The 23,446-nt window shown below is 40.7% G+C and overlaps 2 protein-coding genes across 5 annotated transcripts in view; one reads left to right on the top strand and one right to left on the bottom strand.

Moving 5' to 3' along the window:
- NFKB1 (nuclear factor kappa B subunit 1) overlaps positions 1–23,165 on the top strand; it is a 57,664-nt gene extending 34,499 nt beyond the window's left edge. For 2 of the 4 annotated variants that reach the window (XM_021531451.3, XM_077782958.1), the window contains exons 10-24: positions 1,226–1,317; positions 1,886–2,024; positions 4,439–4,561; positions 5,488–5,574; positions 6,403–6,597; positions 9,618–9,759; positions 12,879–12,993; positions 14,966–15,167; positions 16,819–16,988; positions 17,818–17,920; positions 18,826–18,950; positions 19,785–19,851; positions 20,171–20,343; positions 20,476–20,653; positions 22,280–23,165. In XM_021531451.3, the coding sequence (XP_021387126.1) occupies positions 1,226–1,317; positions 1,886–2,024; positions 4,439–4,561; positions 5,488–5,574; positions 6,403–6,597; positions 9,618–9,759; positions 12,879–12,993; positions 14,966–15,167; positions 16,819–16,988; positions 17,818–17,920; positions 18,826–18,950; positions 19,785–19,851; positions 20,171–20,343; positions 20,476–20,653; positions 22,280–22,467 (2,099 nt within the window). In that variant the 3' untranslated portion in view covers positions 22,468–23,165. Of the gene's footprint in view, positions 1–1,225; positions 1,318–1,885; positions 2,025–4,438; positions 4,562–5,487; positions 5,575–6,399; positions 6,598–9,617; positions 9,760–12,878; positions 12,994–14,965; positions 15,168–16,818; positions 16,989–17,817; positions 17,921–18,825; positions 18,951–19,784; positions 19,852–20,170; positions 20,344–20,475; positions 20,654–22,279 lie in introns of all 4 variants that reach the window. The other 2 variants (XM_021531450.3, XM_021531449.3) reach the window with 1 other exon arrangement.
- MANBA (mannosidase beta) overlaps positions 21,496–23,446 on the bottom strand; it is a 51,789-nt gene continuing 49,838 nt past the window's right edge. The window contains exon 18 of the mRNA XM_077782959.1: positions 21,496–21,882. The gene's annotated coding sequence lies outside the window, so the exon portion shown is untranslated. The remainder of the gene's footprint in view (positions 21,883–23,446) is intronic.

Raw genomic sequence — 23,446 nt, 5'->3', positions numbered from 1 at the left:
GAGTGAGGGAGATACTTCGTATTTTTTGGCTACAGGTAGTACTTGGGGCACCCTAGTGTAGATTACATGGTAGAGTGAGTGCCCTGTTCTCATCTATTTGGAGCAGTCCCTCCTCATCTTGTTAAAACCACTGTGACATTTTCTGTTGGTGCAGGCTGTTCTTTTCCATCTCTCTTTCTTCTAAATGCTCTTCTACCACTGGGAAGAGAGAAAGCTTTGGGGGCTTTTAGGGACTTTGAAAGACCTATTTTCCTTTAATAGTGCATCTACTCTCTGCCATCAAGAGGACTGAGATAAAACATAACTCTTAGGCACAAAATAAATAAATAAATGTCTGACTCAGTGGAAGCCCTGAGGTGGGGTTTCCCCTCAGCCAGACTGGGGTTTCCCCTGACCTCACTGCCTTCAGAAACCTCCTGTCTGAAGGAACTTGAGCATGCAGGACAGCAGGACTGAAGTGGTGGTTCACAGTCTTGAGACTAGCAGGTGGGGCACCAGGGGAAGCAGTCTGTCTGCTACAGAAGCCTGTCCTGCATCAGTCACCCTAAGAGACAACAGGCTTTTTCTAGCTTTTTCTCATGGGAGTGCTGTGGAAGGAATTTACCAGTGAGATGCTTTTCCTGAAAATATAAATAAATAAATAGAAAGAGAATGAAAGAAAATTTGTTCAGAGCAGCAGAAGCCAAATGCCATGTTTCTGGCCTGTGCTGTTTGGAGGGTGAAGGATCCCTGCTGCCACGCTGCTGGCTCACACTTCCCCACATCTCTGAGCTGCAGCTCCACCGTGGCACTCTGCCAGCAGCAAGCGGAACTTGAACTGTGGCACTTCAGGTTTTGCTACAGTTTTTTGAACTGAAACTGTTGGAGGAGAGAGGGTGGTTTCTACATTTCACACTTCAAGTTCTCCCCTCCTTACATGTTTGTTCCAAATAAGGCTCCTCTGGAATGTTTTATAACCCTAGAATAGGAAGATGATGTGAACCTAGTTCTCTTTTTACAGCTCAGTAAATAGCAACTTCAGTGAAGTCATTAAGATTAGGCTGATGCAGAGTTGATGTCGAAAATGGGTTACTTCTGCTGTTTTCATAAAACAGATAAAGGTAATTGATGTATTTTGTAGTATTTTCATCCAGCCAAAAAGTAACCATGTTTATACCTGAAATAACCACAGCCAAGGTTAAACAAATGCACAAACATCCCAGAGTGTTACTTTCATTCTTTGCAGATGATATTCAAATACGTTTCTATGAAGAGGATGAGAATGGCGGTATGTGGGAAGGCTTTGGAGATTTTTCTCCTACGGATGTACATAGACAGGTAAGTAACAGAGCATTTGTCCTTTGTTAATGATTCTCCCATCTCTGTAAGCTAGGATTATATTATAGTTTGTAAATTATGTAAAAGCATCTGTATCCTGTACTGACCTCCTCTTTGTTTGCTTCTTAATAATAATAAAAACATAACAGTTCTTTAATGACATCTGTTAGATGACTAGGAATACAGTTCAAGGAAATAAGGAGAAAGCCCCATTGGTTTAACATGCACCCTCTGTAAAATGGGATAGGCCACATAAAAGCTCTGAGAGCTCACTGAGAAAGCCACAGAAGAGATGCTAAAGGATGAGGGGACTAACAGTGCAGTACTGACATACGGGGTGTGGTAACACTTAGCATGGCAGTTCTGTCTTTCCCAAAAGGCTTTAGGAGTCAACCTCAGAAGTGAAACTGAAAGCTAAAATGAAAGTTTATTGTTGTAATAGCCCTTTGCTCTGAACTTTTGCCTCCCGAGCCCTAAACCAATGCCTTCAAAACAGTGCACATGTAAAAGCCAAGTTGTCAAAAGTCATGCTCTGTGACAGATATGTTTGTCTTTGTTTCCTTCACAGTTTGCTATTGTGTTCAAAACACCCAAATACCGAGATGTCAATATCACAAAGCCAGCATCTGTGTTTGTACAACTGCGTAGGAAATCTGATCTAGAAACAAGCGAACCAAAGCCTTTTCTCTACTATCCAGAAATCAAAGGTAACTCATTAAGCCTGTTCTACAGATTGGGAATGGAAACTGTAGGGTCTCTCGAAATGTTTTTAATAAGATAGAAGTGGTTTAATGAGGAATTTTTTGGTTTAGCTGTTATTTTTAGAAAATATATTTGCCTCCTTGTTTTGGGCAGAGTCAATTTGCAGCGTGGTAAGTTTATAATGGGTTTTGTTAGTGGTGTTGTAGGACTGGTAAGCAATAAATCCATGCGTATTTTCCGAGAGGGGCTTGTTCCTTGCAGATTCCCTATATTCACACATGCCTGTCCATACAGTAGATGGCACTTTTCCTCTGAGTTTCTGACAGATAATACCGGAAGAGATTTTACTGTCAGTACTTTCAGATGAAACCCTAAACCACAACCTGTTTGGTGCCTGGTGGAAAGGCACATATTTTGCAGTTCTCCCCTTTTACCATCATGCCAATGTCACTGATGTTTCTGTATTTTCCAATTGGCTGTACTAGTTTAGTAAGCCCAAGACATTTCTTGTGTGAGCAGGTAAAGTGCTGTTTCAATCTCTTGTTTAAAATTCTAGTTGCTTAGCAGAAGAGTCAGTATTGGACCTGCTTTCTAAATTATTGCTGGAAAGGAGTTTAATCAGTAGATCTGTGCCCTTTGAAGTCTTTATTTGAAATGTTTGATGGGAATGACATTGGCAGTTGTGGTTTTAAATACCAATCATGTTGATGATATGGAAATGCCTTGAGGGCCAAGTCATAATTGGTGTTTCATTGTATTAAGATTATGTTTCTGCTTAGCAATTTACCTGCCTGCAGGTTACACTACTGAATTCTAACCTTGAATGTTTTCTGTGCCTAAGGTAGGGCTGTGTTGAAATCAATTCCCTGTCAAAATCTCTAAAATAAATGTGCATTAGTGGTGGGAGACTCAGGACAGTTGAGGAGGGAGTGGTGGTGGTCAAGTGAGTCTACTTCACAACTATTAGAATAAAACAGCACAAAGCATTAATTGACAAAGCTTCCAGAGTTGCCAGAGGGTTTCTTCTTGGTAATGATTTCAGGAACCTCTTGCACAATTGTTAAGGGAAGTGAAGTGTTCAGAGTGAAGTTACCAGATTTGAAGCAAACCTCTTTTATGTGCCTCTTAATTGAGTAAAATTAATTCAACATTATGTGCATTTTCAGATCCCCTATACAACCTTATAATGAAATTACCATTTAGGAACTATATTTTTCCCTTGTTGCAAATGTTCCCACTAACTCAGACCCGTGTATGTGGATTTTTTGTGTTTCTCTGACTAGATTGCTCTCTAGGGTTTTCTCTCCTCGTCAGTGTGAGTATGCCTGATGTGTGCATGCATACATACTTAAACATCATGTGTACCTGGAAACAATGCACGTGGCTTTGTCAGTGTGCTGTCTCATGTATTCAGCTGCCTCATCTGATGCACTGACTGATGTGCCTGTGCATGAAATTTGTTTTTGTTGTATGGCTGTTGAAAACTACTAGATGGTTTAATAAGCAAATGATATTTCATTCTTTTCTCAACAGTTCTACTGGATTTTAACCCATGTAATGTTTGTATCCCTATTTTTATAGCTCTTGTCATTACATTTTCACTTCCCCCAATCATTGGGATAGTCCTTTCTAAATGTTTGTGTTTTGTTTTCCAGGGGTACTAAGTCTTATTTTGTACTTATACTATTAAATAAGTTTAGGCTATTTTTTTCCTGCTACTTAGCATGGTATGACAGCAATATGTCCCTGTCTGAAAAAAAGTTCTCTTTGTTCTAGTGGCTGTTACTGGCTGGTATTTTAAGTAAATAATTTTCACCATTTCTTGCCATCCCTTAAACAAAACTTGAAAGGGCACTGCAGGTACTCTGCACTGTTGAAACTCAAAAGTGCCTTGTGATCCTCTGATAAGGCTCAATTTCTGAAGTTGATTTGCTTGAGAGAAGAGCCTGTGCTTATATTTCCCAAAAGCAAATTTTCTTCAACCATTTTGGGGTTTGGATCACTTGTGCTGATTCATGACTTGGCTTAGACATAGAAGAATTTTGGGACCACTGATCTCCGGAGCTTTAAGTACACGAGACACTTTTGAAGAAAGCTCTGAGACCCCAAGACATATCTGCATGTGTCCCCTGAGTTGGAGCACAAGGCAGTGACATGGCTGAAGAGACCAAGCAGGCTCAAGCAATGCTGCTGGTCTGACTGAGGAGGTGGCACTGGCTTGTTCTCAGAGGAATTCTCTTTGCCCCAGTACATACAAAGATTTTCTGCTATTTGCAGCTTGAGGAGAGTTGACTCTTCTATCACACTCCGCATCCTCCTTTATAAACCAGTAACTGTTGTGATGCTTTCTGTATGCACACCCTGTGTGCCTGCCACCAGCAGGACTGACTCCCTATTCTCTCTGTTCCTTCTATCCCAGATAAAGAAGAAGTGCAAAGGAAACGACAGAAGCTCATGCCGAACTTCTCTGATGGCTATGGCGGAGGCAGTGGCACTGGAGGTGGCGGCATGTATGGAGGGGCAGGTGGCAGTGCTGGCTCTGGTAAGGCAGCAGTTTTGGGCAAAGAGGGAAAAGGGCTCTATTTTGAGAGCAGCACAGATGTTTATGCTGACTTTTAAAATGTAAAGAGGATTTTGTCTCCTAGGCATTTGAGATCTGACTCTGTTGCCTTTATCCTGCTGTTACTCAATTCAGTCAAGAATCTCCTTATTCTAAACACCTCATCATCCCGTTTGCCTTCCCACTTTGGAAGCTTTGTTGTGTCCTAGAGCCTTGGAGGCACTGACATTCATGAGACAGCTCAGTTAGCTGTCATTTTGGGTGTCTAAAATTAAACAGGTTCTGAATTGTTTCTTGGACCACGAGTGGAATTTGGCAAATTAACCCTGTTAGTGCAAAGTACTGTTAAAAAATTGGAGATATTCTTTAGTAAATTTTCTACTGTGCCTTATCTGAAATCAGAATATATCTGATATGCAGGATCATGAGAGCATTGCTTTGGTTCTTGCAGCAGAAAAACCTGTAGGTCAGCAAATGTCACCTGAACCACAACCCTTTTTTTAGAGCAGGGAATAGAGCAGCAGCTTTTAAATTGCTTCATGTATGGCTGGCAGCATGTATAGCATAACACCAGAATACTAATGTGTTGTAATCACAAAGATTCAAAAGCACAGAGGCAGCTTGTGATGTTTCAGTTGAGTTTTAGAGGAAAGACATAGGGATGCTACATTTGTGTGGTGTTATGGATGTTGGGATAGAGAGTGTCACTATCCAACCACTTAGAATTTCTTTGGATTTTTGAAGGGGTAGGGGAGAGCTCACCTTTAGCCTGGAAAATTAATGGGATGAAATAAAGCAGAAGGTGTGCAGAAAACAAAATCTCAGTTCTTTAGGTTCATGTTTTTGATGGTGTTCTCATTGTTTTAGGATGTAATACTATTGATTCTTAATCTTTCTCCTTTCTTTAGGGTTCAGTTTTCCTTCATATGGATACTCTGCTTTTGGAGGGATGCATTTCCCTGGCACAACAAAGTCCAGTGCTGGCATGAAACATGGTAACAGCATAAATGTCTTTCTTCCAACAGTTGAATTGAGTTTGACCTGTATTTTCTTCTACAGTATGAGCCAAAGTGTCAGGCAGGTGTAGCTAAGCGTGCTGGAGAGGGCCTCTTCTCAAACCTCTGGCAGCAGAGGAGTTTGTGTAGCCTATACTGCCCTGCTTCTCTTTTTTCCTCTCCAAGTGTAGTTCCTTTTTACTGTGCAGTCCTGAGCAGCAGTGACTAAAACCCCTCCACCAGCCCTCTTGCTTGCTTGAATGTGCTGATTACAGATGACCCAAGGACTAGCCCACAGAAAATGTATCCTCCTTTGTTGCCACAGTCTAGTACTATCCTGTAGCCCAGAGAGATCAATGGAAAAGATTAAGTTAATAATAAGGACGCTCTTGTCTTCCTAAAATAGGAAGGTAATTTCAGATGTAACATGTTGATTACTCCATAGATGCTTTCTGAGTCTTGGGGATGAATTTACTGTTAGGAAAAAAAAATGTGTCTGAGTAATTCCACTAGATTTTGTGTGAGTACTTTAGACTTACATTCTTGTACCATGAAAAGAGAGGTAAATCTGTTGTAATATATAAAAGTTTTTTTCTAAAGCAGAGGCTGTCAAAGACTTAGCAACACTTTAGAGCAAGTCACATCACTGTCTGTCCATGTGTGTTGGCATGTGGAATATTATGATTTGTGAGTTTAGTGCTAAGTTTTACATTGAAGTAAATTTTTATATTAACTTTTCAGGGTTTGGTTTTGTCTAGTTGAGTTTTATCATTTGTATTATAAAAAGCAACAGTACTGAACATTAATGATTCTGCTTTTTGTTAGAAGGTCTATCAAATTGCACAGCTGAACAAGACAGAAAGAGCTGTGATAAACAAAATGACCAATGGGACATGAAATGTGACATGAAGGCGGAAGCCATGGAGAGGACTGAGTGCAGAACGTCTGCTGTTAATGAGAAAAAGGAGGATTCTGTTTTTTCCTGTAAAACAGAAGCAAGCAAAGCAGATTGCAGGTGGCGGGGTAAGTGAGCAATAAATGTATTTAGGGTAAATCAAACTGCAGTACTGCAGAGCAAGCATTAAAGGTTTGGAAACTCCAAAATGTCTGCTTGCTGTTTTCAGAACATGAAAATTCCCCAAGATCTAAGGACTGTCCCTATACCTAGTTCTGTAGATAACTTTGCACCTTTCTACTGCCACTGGACACGAGCTTCTGCTTGTCATGCAAGGAGATGAGAAAGCTTTGCCTGCTGGGCATGTATACTGCCTTTGAATAAACTTGTGTGAGGATGGAAGCTGCAAGCAGTGAAGGCAGAGGGAATATAACTCAGCAGTTGACTTGGCTTTTGATACTTGAGAGACTTTAGTGGATGAGTTAACAGATGTTAGTGACTTGCAGTAGGTCTTCCCTGCAATACTGTTGAACTGCGTGCAAAGTAGCCATTATTGGTTTGAATTTCAAATGTTAAGGGACCTGTGTACATTTTGCCAATACACAGTAAAATAACTGCAGTAGCAAAGTGTTACACATCAAACTAGTGCCTAAAAATTTTTGCTTTTTATGTATTTTTCATATATTTGTAGCTTTGTAGACCATTAATATGTGGCTATACAGTTGCTGGTATTTTTCCTACCCTTCCTCTTAGATTTTAGAGTAACAAGCTAACCTTCTAACACCCTCCTGAAGTAGTGTTTAGTCTTATTTTCAAGTAGAGGACCTACAGGAAGAACATTTTGTTTTCCAATTAGAATATTAGGAGGCATAACAGGAAGTGGAGCAAAGAAGCCCTGGATCAGCTTCAGTGAGACAGTACCTGGGGGAAAAATTACCTAACCAACAGCTCTCCTAATTGGGCAATGTTTGTTAGATAGGATAATTTGTTAAACTTAACAAAAACTGTAGAAATCTGTTACTGGGTGTGCCCACAGCCCATTATTATGGACACACCTGGAAGCTTTGAATAAAGAACTGCTTTTTTTATCTTACCTTTAATACTGTTGTAAGGGGTTTTGTCTTTTTATTTCAGGGAACAAAATGAAAGGAGGAGGTAGGCAAGGGTAGTCAACAGAACTGGTTTAGCAGCAGAGTTCTAAAATATATAAAGACTACAAATCACCCTTTCCCAGACAGCAAGGTGTGCATTTCCTGGATTTTTTTTAAACAGTTGATGGACACTTTTTTAAAGGATTTGAGTAATCATGCTTAGCATAAAATAGAAAAACAGTAGTTGGACTAGAGAGACATGGTAATGGGTAGGAATTGAGCACGAAGGAATGTCTTGGTTCTGATTTTTACCAAATGCAATATGGTTTAGACCACTTTTGTATTCCCTGGACCAGGGAGACAGCACATTACCTTGAGTGTCAGCCCTGTCTGACACTTGCTATTAACAGCAGTAGAAACTTGTGGCTTGAGAATCCAAAGTGGCACAGGAGATGGTTTGTAGCTGTAAACACCTCCAAGGTGTAGTTTCTTGTGGTCTGAGAATGGATGGTGCTGAAGCAGCCTGCTCTTTGTAGTTTCAGTTGTGATAAATCCCATGACTGGTTCAGAAAATAAAACCTTGTCCTGATATGTAGAAATAACGATGTCCATTTAGCTGTCATGAAGAAGGGGGTCTGAATTGTTTACCTGTTTTCTAAGCAATTAATATTGTAGGCAGGAGGCTGACCTTTTTTTTTTTCTTTTTAAATCTATTGTCATGGCATGAAAGGAGGCAATTTCTAGCTCCAGATTATACAAAGAATTGGTGCAGAAGAACAGGCTCCATAAAATAGCTAGTTCAGGCTAGATCCTTTGGTTGTTAGACTAAAAGATACATATAATATTTTGAAGGATATATCTTTCCTGTGTGTTTGATATGGAAAACCAGGGAGTTTCAACATCCAGTTCTTTGATCTTTGGAAATGTGTATAACAAGACAAGACTGAATTGCCTAACTTCCTTTAATCTGAATATGTATCCTGAATATAACAAATTTGGTGTATAAATCCATCAGCCCAGGCATATAGTATAGCAGCCACAGGGATGTACTTGCCAGAACAATAAACTTCATGGATAGCTGAGTAAGTCTTTGCCTTACAGCAGTGATGTATTCATCAGGGACATGTTTCTGACCTGGTCTAAATGCCTGGTTTTGTGTAGCTTGAAATCCTGGCTATTGTCTCACCATGTGTGCTTTAAATGACACAGTCTGTTGTACTTGTTTGTACTTTGTAATTCCCAACCTTACAAGGTTTTACAGAAACACAAAACTTTAAAATACAGGCTGGTTTCAGATGATACTGCTTCACAGAATGACGCTGTAGTTTCATCTGTTTCATTTTCACTAGTTTCTTGCTGATACAGAACCACAAAAGTATTGACAGAGCAGCTAAAGTTACTTTTTTCCACAAATGAGTTTCTTTTCTCCCGTTTCTCCCTTTTGCCACCCCACCGTGACAACTTCTGCTTTTTGAAATCTCAATGCCTGTCCATTTTATAATTCTAAAATCAGGATACAAATACTAAGCATTGTAAAAAGTGCAGTGTTTTAAACAGAACAGACTCTCTGTGCTTTAAAGCAGGCTAGACTGCTTAGGCTAGGCATGATTTGAATTGGTGGAGTGCAAAGCACTGCATTTATTTCACAGCTTTTCTCTGAGCTTCTCTGCAATATCTGATGGGTCACCTAGGCTTTCCGTGCCTCAGCTTCCTCAAGGCAAAACTACTCAGACCTGCAAGTTCCAGATCCAAGTTCTGCTCCTTTTTGTCTCACTACACACAACTGCACGTCAGTGCTCTTAATTCAGTGCCAGTCAAACCAGAGGGAGCTTCTAGATTTGACTGTTCTCAGGGTTCCTGCTGCCTGAATGCTCAGCATGCACCTAGTCCCTCTGTCCTTACCTCTCAGAAGAAATTAACAACCACCTCAGTGAAGCAGTGAACAATACTTGGTGGTCTGCACTTTGCATTTCTGTGACAGCACAAGTGCTTCTCAAAAGTAGGTGGTGTTCCAAGGAAAACAAGTGAGCTGATGAAGAGGGAACTTTGTGTTGCAGATGCTCTGTTCCTGGAGAAGGCCATGCAGCTTGCCAGGCGCCACTGCAACGCTCTCTTCGATTATGCCGTAACTGGAGACGTGAAGATGCTGTTGGCAGCTCAGCGCCATCTCACAGCTGTCCAGGATGATAATGGGGACAAGTGAGTTGACCACACTGCACTTGCTGGGTTGAAACCAATTGGTTTGAGGGCAGAACGGTGTAGTCAATTTGTTCTGTCCCTCATAGGTGCCAGTCACTGAAGGTGCCACTTCTCCTTTCTGCAGTTTGGGAGAGGTACAGCTGTCATTTAGACACTTTTTCATTTGCAAAGAAGTCATGTACACTATAAACTTCATTGATCCAGTACCTGTCAGAAAATAATCTGGTCATTGAGGGTATGTTGAGCAGGTTGTGAGTTTGAGTTTCTTTGCCCTTTTTTACTTAAAATCTTGACTGAGTGAGAATTGCTGTGCTTGCATCATGATACACAGTGTATGGGGACCCTCAGCTTGATGCTGAAGAAGAGTGCCCTGGTTTTTATTCCATGCAAATCCTTAAGTCTTCATAGGATGCTTCAAGTAGATGTAGAAATACAGGTGCTTCAGGAGATGTAGAAACAATAGCTGGAGGGTCCATACTGCATTTCTTCCACTGACACAGAGTTCTTTCCAGAGGACATTATTTTGCTCTTGTTTACATCTGTACTGTTCTGTTGGTTTTCTTCCAAGGGATTGCACAGATTCTTGTGGCAGACTTGGCTGCTAATATTTGCATATCAGTCTTTCCATGATGTGACCTGGAGTGGAAATCCATTTTGTTACAGCCATGCAGATTCTGTGGAACTCGGAGTAAAGTACTGTGAGGAACTAATGATCAGTAGTTATTTAAAACTAAATTCAGCAGAAGGGTTCTGAACAAATACAAAGATAATCTCTTGCATAACCAAGTGAAACTATCACATCCTCACTTTTTAGCTGGAAGGCCCTGTGCAATCACCTACATTTCCTTAAATTTTAGTGTTTTGAACAGTAGAAGCCAGATAAGCCTCAAGGTGTCTGTCTAGAAGGAAAATTTCAAGTGACCGAGACCTGTATCCCACTGTTCAATTACTCTGAGAAATGTTACATTTTCACTCAATTTTCAGTGAAAATAGGCCTCAAATTGCAGACACAGGATTGCACAATCAGAGAGAGCTACTTTACAAGCTTTGCTTTCCAACTGGAAACCTACTGTCTGCTTTGAGATAAGGAGGAATATGAATGAGGTGGGAGCTAGCAAAAAAATCTGTAAGCACTATGGACTGTACAGCTTCTGTCTTTAAGAAAAGAAAGGGGGGAGTTAGAGGAGTATTGAGAAAGTAGGCCCTGCATTTAAATACAAAAATGTGCTTCTCAGATTTGGACATTTTAACTAAGTTAAAATACTTTTTAGAATGATAATAAATAGTTGTTTTCTTGCTGAATCAAGAAGTACCTGCAAGTATCTGAGGCTCAAATTCATGTTCCCTTTCTCCTGAGATGGATTTATTCTGTGAGCAAATACACATCTGTATTACTTCATAACTTTTTGACAAGGTGAAGCTTTGGTGATTGTCTTCTAGGTCTCTTGGGGGAGAAGAAAAAGGTCAAAATTAATTAATAAATTGCTCTGGTTGTCACTTTAATAGTTAAAATTATATGGCAACTACAAAGTTTTTGCTTAAGCCTTTCAAAAAACTTTGCAGTCAGCAATTTATGGCTTTGAGACAGAACCCAGAAACCTATGATTAGTGTGCATTTACATTGGACACTCTGTAACACTGGCTGTGACTGTATTTATATCAGTACCACTGCTCTGTTGATACCTGATGGCTCTACAGTGGTGCTTAAATGCATTTTTTCATGTAAGAATGTTTACAAAATTGAACTGACCTTTCATGGTCTAGTCAGCAGCATCACATATAATGGTATGGTAAGATTAAAATACTTGCTGCTGAAATGAGAACTAAAAGCAGGAGAAGAACAAATGTGTTTCTGTACTGAGATTTGGAAATAAAATGTCAGCATGATACAGAGCATAATAAAAAGCATCTATCAGAGCAGAGAAACAGCACTTTTCCAATAATGGTGGGACTGTTTGTACAGCACGGAAGATTTGAAGGAGGGAAGGTGCCATGATACTTCCAGTAGCAGTAGATCGAATCAATAAAAAATGCCCTTTAAGGATGAGTTTGGTTTGTAAATGATCTTTTCCTGTTTTTTGAAATATCTTCTGGTTTTGACTGCTCTCCATCTCATTTCAGGATGATTCCTTGCCCTGAATGGCATGGAACTTCCTTTTTATTTTTCTGACAAAAGTGTAAATGTGAGACTGTTCAGGTGTTTCTGGAGTGCTTTAACAGACACACCACATGTCCTGTGCTGATATTTTGTGTCAGCAGCAACTTGCTGAAAGATGAGTCTAGAAGTTGGCCAGCATCTGCCAATGAAGGGCTTGGCAGGGTATGTTTCAAAGGCCATGATTTTCAGGTCCTAGGGTAGCAAGGCAAATGGAGCTCTGTGGGACAGGGGTGATGGATTCACAGCCTGCTTTTTCCTGGTGTCATGTTGTGTCCAGCTGCTCGCTGGTGGTGAGGGACCTGCCTTTGGAGAAGAGCACAGGAGGGCCATTGCATTAACCCAGCAGAAGTAAAGTGACTTGCTATGCAGTCACTCATGTCTCAAAACAGGTGCTTTTGTGGCATGATGCCTCTGGCCACTGTTGCAAATCCTGTGGTTGTTAGTCACTGGGCCTGAGTCCTTCTTCATGTTTCTGTTTGAAAATGAAATAAAGAAAAACCCACAGATCTGGGGAAAACCATAAGGGAAAATCTGCTTTGGTACCAGAGAGGCTTGTGGAAATTATGCAGGAAGGTTTTCACAGTAAGAAGTGTTTATCTGCTGTATAATTCAAAATATGAAAAAACAGCAAACCAGCAGAGAATCAGCGGATTTCTGAAACAATTGTTTTGTACTGCACATTTTGTATATTAGCCTAGTACTAAAGTAATGCTGAGGGCCAGCAAAAGCCATCCTGAGTTTGCTTTTCTGATTGAAGGGTTAAACAGTTACCTTCTGACCTGTTTTTTTTTCCCAGTGGTGGGATTCATTTGAGGTCTTTGTACTTAGTGTTGGAATCATTATCTCTAGTAGTTAAGTGTTTATATCAGAATTCAGTCAGATCTACAGCAAAGTCTTGAAATTTTTGTAGTAAGTTTGAAAACAATGTGAATTTGTTAATCTGTTTTTTTGTTTGTTTCAGTGTCCTTCATTTAGCAATTATCCACCTTCATAGAGATCTGGTGAAAAACCTCCTGGAAGTGATGCCCGATTTGAATTACAATGACATCATTAACATGAGAAATGACCTCTATCAGGTGCGCAGTTGTGGGGGTACAAGTGTTCCTGATTGTATAGCCAGTTAAAAAAAAAACTGCACAACTTGCTGTCTTGTGCAATCCCACAATTTGTGGAAAGAGATCAGACTGATGCAAACAAGTTTTGAAAGAAGGATATATTGGAAGGTTGTGGAGGAAAGAGAGCATGTTTTCACTGGTTTAGTCCATAATTCTCCTTGATGGTAACAGAAGTGTCTCCATGGGTTAACTGTGGAAAAGGCTAAAACCAGTAAATTCATCAGTTCATGGCTTCAGTATCTGGCTTCTGTGTTACTAAACCAGAGGTATGGATTACAGTGTGCCAGCTCCTGGCTCCTCTGACTTTTCTGACACTGCTTAACTTGGGATCATGAGTCAGTTCCTGTGTCATCAGTTATCTGTAGGCACATGTGGAAGCCATAATAACCAATCCCCTTCCTACAGCCCAGATTGTATTTGTGCCCATCACATGAGCACCAAGATTTCCTCTTCATTTCTGCAATAACTGAAAAAAGCCCATCTCCATGTCTTTTACCTAGGAGGAAAAGAACAGGCAGGCACAGTTCTGCCTCCTCAACTATATATAGTCTGGCCTGTTTGCATTGTAATTCAAGTTCTAAAAATGCTGTGGGAACCTGCCTGGAAAAGAATCTTTTAAAGAGATTGTGCATGCCACTGAGCAGCACTCTGACACTTGTGTCATTTGTTTTGCTGCAAACAGTAAAGGCAAATTTTAATTCCTATAGGTTGTCCCAGAAGGTTTATTCTGACTTCTTTGTTTTCCTTCACATTTTTATTTTCTTACAAGAAAGTTTGAAATGTGGAAGCTGCTGGAAGTAAGCAGAAGGTTCTGAATTGAATTCTGTGCCCTGTGTTTAACAGGAACAGGAAGCAAAGCTGGGCTCTACACAGGAAATAAATCCCTGACTACCAGAACCTCTACATCTCTTCCTACCTTCAACTTAAGGCATTGCTAGAAGAGAGTGTAGGCTTGGGCTAGAATTTTCTTTCTCTACAGATATTCTGAAAGCTGACATATACCTTTTATAGATGCAGTTGTTAATTGCAAATGTGTTGACAGATCTATTGACAAACACAAGCTTATTCTGCAGAACTGGATTTAGTCTTTATTTTTAAAGTCCTCTGTCAATATAATCTAGATATGGAACCTTACTCAATTTTTAAATTGTTTTAGTATTGGAAATACTATTTTCCAGAGCACACTAGAATGCTTACTGTTTAAATAACATGCATCTGTATGTTCAGTGTGATGCTGCTCAGAACTGACAAGAATGCAATATGCAACCAACCTTTGGAAGGTCCCAAAACCTCTCAGTCTGAGCACTGCTCAGTGCTGCAGGTGCGGAGAAATGGGGAATGTGCAAATGGGATCAGCTAGTTCAACACACATGGCATAAATGCACAATTTTTCTGCAGTTTGACAAGTGCACATAATTGCAGGATTTTCTTCTTTTCTGTGTAGCCATTTTGAGATAAGGAACTCCTATGCCCATGGCTGCAAATCTGTGATTCAGGAGCAAAATGAAAGCATGGTTCATTGCTAAAGGATCTGAGTAGGGCCTGGAAAACATGTGTGCTCCCACTGTGCCATGAGCTTGGTGATGGGGCAGCTGTGGAAGCAGGGGGACACAAGGATTATCTCATTTCCCGAGTCCCTTGCACTGCAATGCTCAAATAGCTAGGTCAGTGTCCTGGTTTATAGAGCAGGCAACATCTTTCTTCCTCCCAAAGTCCAGCTGCTGACATTGGCAACGCAGCTTTTATTTCCAGTAAGTAGAAACCCTATTTGTAGTATTCAGTGGAAAAGAAGCTACAGCACTCCAAAGCCAACAAACCAAAAGCTTGCATATGTGTACAGTCTTCTCACACGAGGAGATTTTATGGCTTTCAGAGATTTCTGTACAAGTGATATAGCTGGTGCTTATTTTTTCATGGCTTCTGTCACTTGCAGACCCCCCTGCACTTGGCAGTAATCACAAAGCAGGCAAAGGTGGTGGAAGACTTGCTGAAGGCTGGAGCAGATGTCAGCCTTCTGGATCGCCACGGCAATTCTGTCTTACATTTAGCTGCTACTGAAGGAGATGACAAGATTTTGAGTCTACTCCTCAGGCATGAGAACGTATCTCCCATGGTCAACCTCCCCAATGCTGAAGGTATGGAAAGATAACGGCTGTATTTTACTCTTTCCTGCTAGACAAACACACCACAATTCCTACCAACACTGTGTTGCTACACAGGTAGATAGACCCTGAAAATAACATCTTTTGCCATTTTGCATATGCACAGGCACAGGTGAGAAAGCACAGGCATGTCAGTTTTCTGGTTATACAGAACAGGAAGATTGGTAATGGTCATATGACACAGCATGGATTTGAATTTTTGTCACTGTACATTCTCTTCAATCTCACAGAACCTCAAACACTTGTGTTCATCTTGTTCCTTATGCCACCCTTGGTCTTTTAAAAAAATCCCCCCAGAAGAAAATGTTTCCTCCTGTCCAGTGAATGAAATCCCCTTAGAAATAGTTTCTGGAGTAGTATTGAGTTTCATATCTGGTACTTTGTGACCATACAGAATTAAAGCCTGTAAAATAACCACAGAGAGACAGTTCTCCCATTTTTCAGTGCACAGGAGATTTTAATTTAGTACTCCTGCTCTAACAGATTGTGAAATGTCTGACCTAAAATTGTCATCATGGATTCAAAAAACTGTGTTCAGTTTTTCAGAGAGGATTTTTTGGTAGTGTGTTGGTTGGTTTTTTTAAAAAAGACTTTTTTATTATCTTTCTGGTGCAGGTATTCTTGAGGTGTCAGGTTACTGTGACTTTACAGGAGGATGATACTAAAATATACCTGTTACTCTCCAAACCATTTTCTAGAAGAGATGTTCAGTGGCAGATGGGGCCAGTGTGGGGTACCTACTTGTTTAGCACCAAGATGCAGAGTTTCTTTTTAAGCCTATTTTCTTAAGGCAGAAAGATGATCTATGTGAGCTCTGTAGTTTCTGCCTTCTGTTCCATCATATAGTCTGATATTTTTTTTTCCTTGCATGGTTTGACTCTCCAAGTTTCAATTTATGCACAAAGAACATATTTATTAACATTATTAACTTCATCCTGAGTCTCCACCTGGAGTGCTCTCTTAGGGTCTAGGGCCCCCGACGTAAATAAGGAGGACATGAGCTTGTTGGAGTAGGGGCAGAGGAGGGTGTGAAGATGCTCACAGTGCTGTAACACCTCTCCTCTGCAGACAGGCTGGGAGAGCTGGGGCTGTTCAGCCTGGAGAAGAAAAGGTTCCAAGGAGACTTTACAGCACCTTCCAGTACCTAAAGGGGGCCTACAGGAAAGCTGGAGAGAGGTGTTTTATGAGAACATGTAGGGACAGGACAACGGAGACTGGCTTTAAGCTGACAGAGGGTGGGTTTAGATTAGATCTAAGACAGAAGTGCCTGTGAAGATGATGAGATACTAGAACAGATTGCCCAGAGAAATTGTGGATGCATCCTTCCTAAAAGTAGGTTCAAGGCCAGGTTGGATGGGTCTTTGAGCAGCTTGGTCTGGTGGAAGGTGTCCCTGCCCACAGCAGGACTGGGGTGGAACTACATGATCTTTGAGGTCCTTTCCAACCCAAACAATTCTATGATTCTATAGTCATTTAGTGTGTAAGCAGGCAAAATACATTACTTGTGCTCAAGTAACTACAGTAACTGTAACTCATTTTACAATTTTCTCACTTTGAAACTCGTTACTCTGACATTTCTGAATTTTACAAATATTAATGCAAATGATGGATGGGTTTTGTGTAGGTCTCAGTGCAATTCACATGGTGGTGATGGCAAATAGCATGTCCTGCCTGAAACAGCTGATTGCTGCTGGAATTAATGTCAATGCTCAGGAACAAAAATCTGGACGAACTGCACTGCACTTGGCTGTTGAACAAGAGAACATCCCCTTAGCAGGCTGCCTTTTGCTTGAGGTAAGGACAGAATTTCTTTCTTCCAGGTCTTTTCAATTATATATTTAAAGGCTGTTGACAATCCTTGAATGCTTCAGAATGACAGAAGAAGGGAGGAGCTTCCTGTTTATTGACTAGATTACTTGAACTGGTATAGTGGCAAAGTTACAAGGTAATGTTGCTGTTTTGTCCAGCACTGCTGGGGAAGCTTTTGCCCAAGCTGAGGAATTCAGAGTTTGTGACCCTAACTTTTTTTTTTTCTTTTTTTTTTAACTGAAATAATGCTGGCAGGCACTGAAGTTACCAAGAACAAGGTGATCCCTTCTTCTGTGTGAAGTAGAACATGTATAGAGATGTGCAGAGAGATGTAGTTGTGTAATCTGTAAATATTTGTCTCATCCTAACACCTTGATCCTGGTATCCTTCATTCTGCACACCCCAGCTGGCTGTGTAGCTTTCCTCTGTGCCCATCTATGGGTGTGCTACCAGCCTGGCTGTTCTGATGAGCAGCAGGAGGGCAGGATTCTGTGCACACCACTCCCACTCCAAAGGCCACAGGCAATCAGATGGCAGAACTCTTACAGGGGATGCAAAGTAGCTTTTATCTACCTGACCAATTTGGAGAGACCCTGTGCCTCCTGCTCTAGCACTGGAACACACTACCATCCTATGCATGTAGCCAGTTGTAGTTACTTTCTAATTCCTTCTTTTTAGGCCACAGTTAGAATTTTTATGCAATCAGGCAGGGAATGGTGCTTACTTGCACAATAGCAGTGTTTATGCTGACATAAGCTTCTGCAGCTGCATTGTACAGATTTCTTTTCTTTTTTACCATCCAACAAAAACTTAGGGTGATGCAGATGTGGACAGCACTACATATGATGGGACAACTCCTCTTCACATAGCAGCTGGAAGGGGCTCAACAAAATTGGCAGCAGTTCTCAAAGCAGCAGGTATGGAAATAGATCTTTGCTGGAGATTTTTCTTTCACAGTGACAATTCAAGTTAGAAGGCTGCAAGCAGAAAAGACTGTGCCAGTGAACTTGTCTAAATTTAAATGGGTGGAGGAAATCAGATACTAAAAGCAAGAAGGTCTGAATTTCCTCAAAGTCCTGCTCTGAGGTGCTGTACTAATCACTCTTCAGCACCATCTAATGGCTGGAAAGGCAAATTATCTTGGTCAAAAAAAAATTTATGAGGACTTTGGGAAGTTTCTTGAGTATCTTTTGTAGCTTTTATAGCTGAAGAAGTGGAGAAGAGATCTTTTTGTGTATCTGGGATAAGTGTGGGACTGCTTTAGAAATAAAAAGCCAAAAAAATACCATCACTAAAGCATGAGCTTATTGCTGTCTCCTACTGCTGTCACTTTGGAAGAATTAGGTTGGAGTATTTATTAGAATATTTTGTCAGTTGTACATAAACCTGATTTTTCTCATTTGAAACAGAATCCCAACCCTCTCATTGCTGAGGCCTGCCTGCTTGGTCTTTTTAAAAACACTCCCAACTTTCTCTGACACTCTAAAAAGCAGCATCACACCATCCCTTCATCACATGCATGCTGGGCTGTGTAAGGCAACATGGGACTGGGAGTCAGTAGATACCCGACCTCACTCTTTGGGCCCTAAGGATCAGCTTGTCATTTTTTTCCCCTCTTTATAATGGAGAGTAGCATTGTACAGAAATGTGACAGCATTTAAATATAACTGAAAAAAGATATACTTGCTAGTTTAACATAAAATATAATTTACCTGGAGTAGCTAAATTAGCCAATTTGTCATTCAGTACATAGAACGCATATTTTAAATATTATTGAGAAGCAACTTGAAGCCCCTTTTCTCCACACACACTTGTTTTTCAGGTGCAAATCCTCACATTGAGAACTTTGAGCCATTGTTTGACTTAGATTATGTGAAAGAGGATGAAGATGATGATGAAGGGATTGTGCCTGGAACAACACCACTGGATATGGCAGCCAACTCTGAGGTATGTGGTCTGTTTTCTCTTTTAGTTTTTTGCTGGGTTTTTTTGTGTTTTTTTTCTAATTATAAAGGATAGTTTAGCTCTCTCAGACAGCTCCTTTCATTGCATCCAAAATTATTGCAATTAATTAGATGAATTTGCCATCAAAAATTAAGCTAATTCAGCCATAAAACTCCCCTGATGAAACAGCACTGGAGGAAAGGTCCACTGAACTGACTAATGCTGCTGAACAGAAATGACCAGGCAGTTCCTGAAGTAGTTGCACTAGAGTCTTCAGTGTGGGAAAGTATTTACCTGGGTGGGCAGCTTGTGTTTCAGCCCATTCTCCAATAGGTTTCTTTGCTGAGTGTTCTTCAGAATTGCAGCCTGTGTGTGGTGGGAAAATGCATTCCTGTGTTCTACCCAAACAGTGATTAAGCTGATTATTGTGCATATGGCTTGGTGTTAATGTAAAGGATAGCAGTCAGCATTTCTAATAATCTGGAGCTGGGGAGTACCAAGCTTAGGTGAAAATATAACCCAGGCTTTGTTTTCAATGACTAGTTGCAGACAGGCAGCAGCTCCTTGCTGTCTCTGCTACTGCCGTTTATTTACTGCCAAGACTTCCTCTGTGTCGTGAAAATAGTTGCCAGATGACACAGCTTAAAATAAAAGGATATTTAACTTCTCCAGATTTCTCCCTAAAGTTTAGCACAGGTTTTGTACAGTATTTTTCGTCACACTGAGTCTGGGAGCGAAAAATGCTGATTTACAGATGGAATTTTATACAACACTGCTGAGACTTAATAGACACTAACCAGATTTCTCCTAAATACTGACTTTAATGTGCTCTCTTAGGTGTATGACATATTAAATGGCAAACCCTACGAGTCAGCAGAGGTTTTGGAGGACTTACTCACACAAGGTAACACCTATAAAAACTTGACTTGATATCCCTCTAGTAATTGAGTACTGAAAGTGTAGTGGCAGAAGACACTGCCCTGCTTATAACTGAGCTAGTGAGAGAAAAGAGGTGCCCTTCCACCCCTCAAGTCATAGAATGAGAACAATTCCCTTAAGATGTCTCAAGGACAAAGAGTACATTTGCAGTATTGCAGCAATACATTTGTAAATGCTGGGATTGAACTCTCAAACAGCCTTCAGTTTGGCTTTGTTTCTTCTTAAAAATGAACTGGTGCATGTCTTGTATAAATAATAAACTAATATATTTCTCTGTTCCCCAGGACATTTGAGAGAGCTGAATGAGAATTCCAAGATGCAGCTTTACAAACTATTGGAATTACCTGATCCAACCAAAAACTGGTCCACCCTAGCACAAAAACTGGGTCTTGGCATACTTAATAATGCCTTCAGGTTGAGCCCTTCCCCATCGAAGACTCTGCTGGATAACTATGAGGTAATGTGCTGCAACAGGTTATAAAGAATATGGATACACATAGAGAACCTCGTTCTCCTGCAGTCAGACAGCACAGCCCTTCAGTTCTAGCCAGCCTGGATGATGCTGAGTGTGTGATGTCTGCTCTTTCAGGTGTCTGGTGGTACAGTTCAAGAACTGATCACTGCTTTGAGACAGATGGATCACACAGAAGCCATAGCAATAATTCAGGAAGCACTGTCCATCTCACGCAGACCATCTCCCCGGGAAGACAGCACAGCAAAAGCTCTTCCATCATCATCACCGCTCACCTTTGCAAATGGAGAGACAGGTAAAACTGACAGCAAAATATGAAGACTTCTATTTATTTAGGACTTTTTTGAGTTTTCCCTCCCCACTCTATCTAGGACTGCTAGGATTTCATGCCTTCTTGCACATACTGCTTCACCTGCTTACTGGTTTTAGAAATATTTTGCTGCTCTCACCACAGTTATCTGCTAGGCATAGGAAAAAGAGGAAATATTAACCACTTGAATCAGCATGCCTGCATCACAGTATTCATTGTACTGCTGTCCTTTGCTAAAACCAGACACCTGCCATTTCCTAATGGTAATGTCTTAGATGTACTGGGAATATAGGCAGTTATCTCCTAGGTGTGTACAAGTGCTATTAGCTTTTTTACTTCCCCCCTCCCCACCCCTGTAGTGGTATTAAAAAAAGTGTTTTGGGCTCCTAAACTTCTCAGTAAGACTTCAGTATTACATTTCTCCTTCCACAATATGTAGCACTTCAAAATGGCCCAGTGTTCTGTAGGCAAAGAAACTGGGGATGGCTTAGGTTACACAGGACCTCAGGCAGTCCTGCTGGACAACTACCTGCTCAGAGCATGGCCAGTGGAACATGAGGTTGCCCATGTTACGTCCAGTTGAGTTCTGAGCACCTTCAACGATGGAGGTCCTACAGTGATTTTGGGCAGGGAGAAAGAGGAGTTGTGAGAAGTTTGTCACCAGGGCTGTTCAGTCACTGCCAGGCCAGGTTTAGTAACAAAAACATTTTTTATTTCCTGTACAAACAGTGGTAGTGCTGCCTATAGCCAAATGTGGACACTTACACCCTGTGTAAAAACACTGTAGGTATTTCTAGTAAGAAAAAAGAAACACCACAGTCACTCCATTCCAGTCTAACAGTGCCAGTTTATTCTCTATAGAAAAGTGTTTGGTCAGTCATGAATAAACCTTCACACCCACCCAAATACGTGCTTGTACACATATTGCCCATTTAGATTCATCTTGAAGGGTAAGAGGGGTTCTGCTCCCTCTGTAACATGGAGGGCATCATATAGTTTATTTTAAGATGTTTGTCTAGAAAAACAAGACTGAACTCTTAAGGTACCACCACTGTTTTAGTCACACTGATCCCACATTGTACCTTCAGTTTCAGCTCTTGCAGTCAGGCACTCCTTCTGTGGATGCTGCACAGGTGATAGAGGCTACTGACTTGTTCCTATTTGGGGTCACTTACTAGATAAAAGCTCTTCAAGTGTTTGTCTCAAAAATAAATCTGTAAGTTGAAATAACATGAATTAAAAGCCTCCTGGAGTTGTACACTTGCACAGAGTGTGACTCTGAGAACCAGAGTACCTTCTGCCCTGTGATCACCACAGCTGGGCAGAGTTCTGACCCAAGTGCACTGACGGCATTAGTGTCAGCAGAGCACCAGGCTTCTCATCCCCTCCAAACTCCAACTGCAAGCTGATCTCTGCCAGCAGTACATAAGATCACATGCTTTAGTTGCCTGGAAACGTTCAGTACAGCTTTTCCTATTACAATAACTTACAGTAGACTTATTTTCCTATAGAAGAGTTTAACCCTGTTGGTTGGTATTCCTTAGGCTTTTCACAAAGCAACCTTGCTTAAGCCACACAAATGATGATGTTTCCCTTTTCTCTGTCCCTCAGGTGAGCTCTGTAATAGCAGATTCCAAGACCTCGAAAGTACCTGTGACAGTGGTGTGGAGACCTCCTTCCGCAAGCTGAGCTTCACTTCCTCAGACTCTCTGACCAGCAAGTCCTCACTAACACTTGGCAAAATGGCCCTGGGCTATGGACATGAAAGTTCAGGGCAAAGCAATTACATAGCTGACTAGTGATCTTCAATTAGCAATATGCAGTTACAGGAACAAATGGGACATTTCAAATTACATCAGTGTCGTCCTGGCCAGAGGGAAGGGAACTCACAACCAAAACTGCACTGGAAGAATCCCACCTGAACCCGAAAAAATAGCAACTGCAGCATGTGACTCCTGGCCACTGCTTCCTTCCTCAAGTACATTTAATTGTGTTCATTTACAAGCCATTTACAACAACCAGGGCTCCACTGCTGCATCAATACACAGGTCTGGATGCTGTGAAAGACTGACTGAGCTTCCCTGGCCTGTGAGGATTTTCTTTTACAGATAAAAAAGAAGTTGTTAATGCATAATACAAACTTACTAAAGAGGTTAAGCACACGAGCAATCAGAGGATACAGTATGTAGCTGCTCTCTTCATAATTTTTGCAGCACGGTTGCATGCAAACAGCTTATAAAATAGCTGGCAAAAAAAATCATTACTTTAATCACAACAGTGACAACTTGGCATAAAAAGAGAATCCTGAAAGAATCTTGTATATTTCAAATAATGTATTTTAACTTAACTTTGGTGCCTCTTATTCAAAAAATTTTTCAAGTTTGACATTTTCCTACTTGTAAATAGTTTTTTATATCTGTTCCTTTTTGAAAAAGCGTGCTTTTTAAATGCTTATTTTTATTTTACTTTTATAATAAAACCCCAAAATTAATTCTCCTGTCTGTGCTTGCTGTGATTTTTACATTACTTTTCAAGCGGTATTGAAGATTTAGATGCAGTTTTAGGCATTGATACATGATCATGCTGATTTCCAAGCACTAAAATAAATGAAAGGTTGCAAGCCACCTGTCCTAAAGTTAAAGTATCTTTTATGGAGGGAGAGCAGGACCATCAGCTACTGCTGAGCAGCTGTGCTTTGAGATTAAAGCCTGTTCCTTGTTTTAGATCTCATCATTATGGCAGTATAGAATCATTTACACTAAAACCAACTATTTAGTG

The sequence above is a fragment of the Lonchura striata genome, chromosome 4 (genome assembly GCF_046129695.1).
Source record: "Lonchura striata isolate bLonStr1 chromosome 4, bLonStr1.mat, whole genome shotgun sequence".
Lineage (NCBI taxonomy): Eukaryota > Metazoa > Chordata > Aves > Passeriformes > Estrildidae > Lonchura > Lonchura striata.
This window is presented reverse-complemented; position numbering and strand designations above follow the sequence as displayed.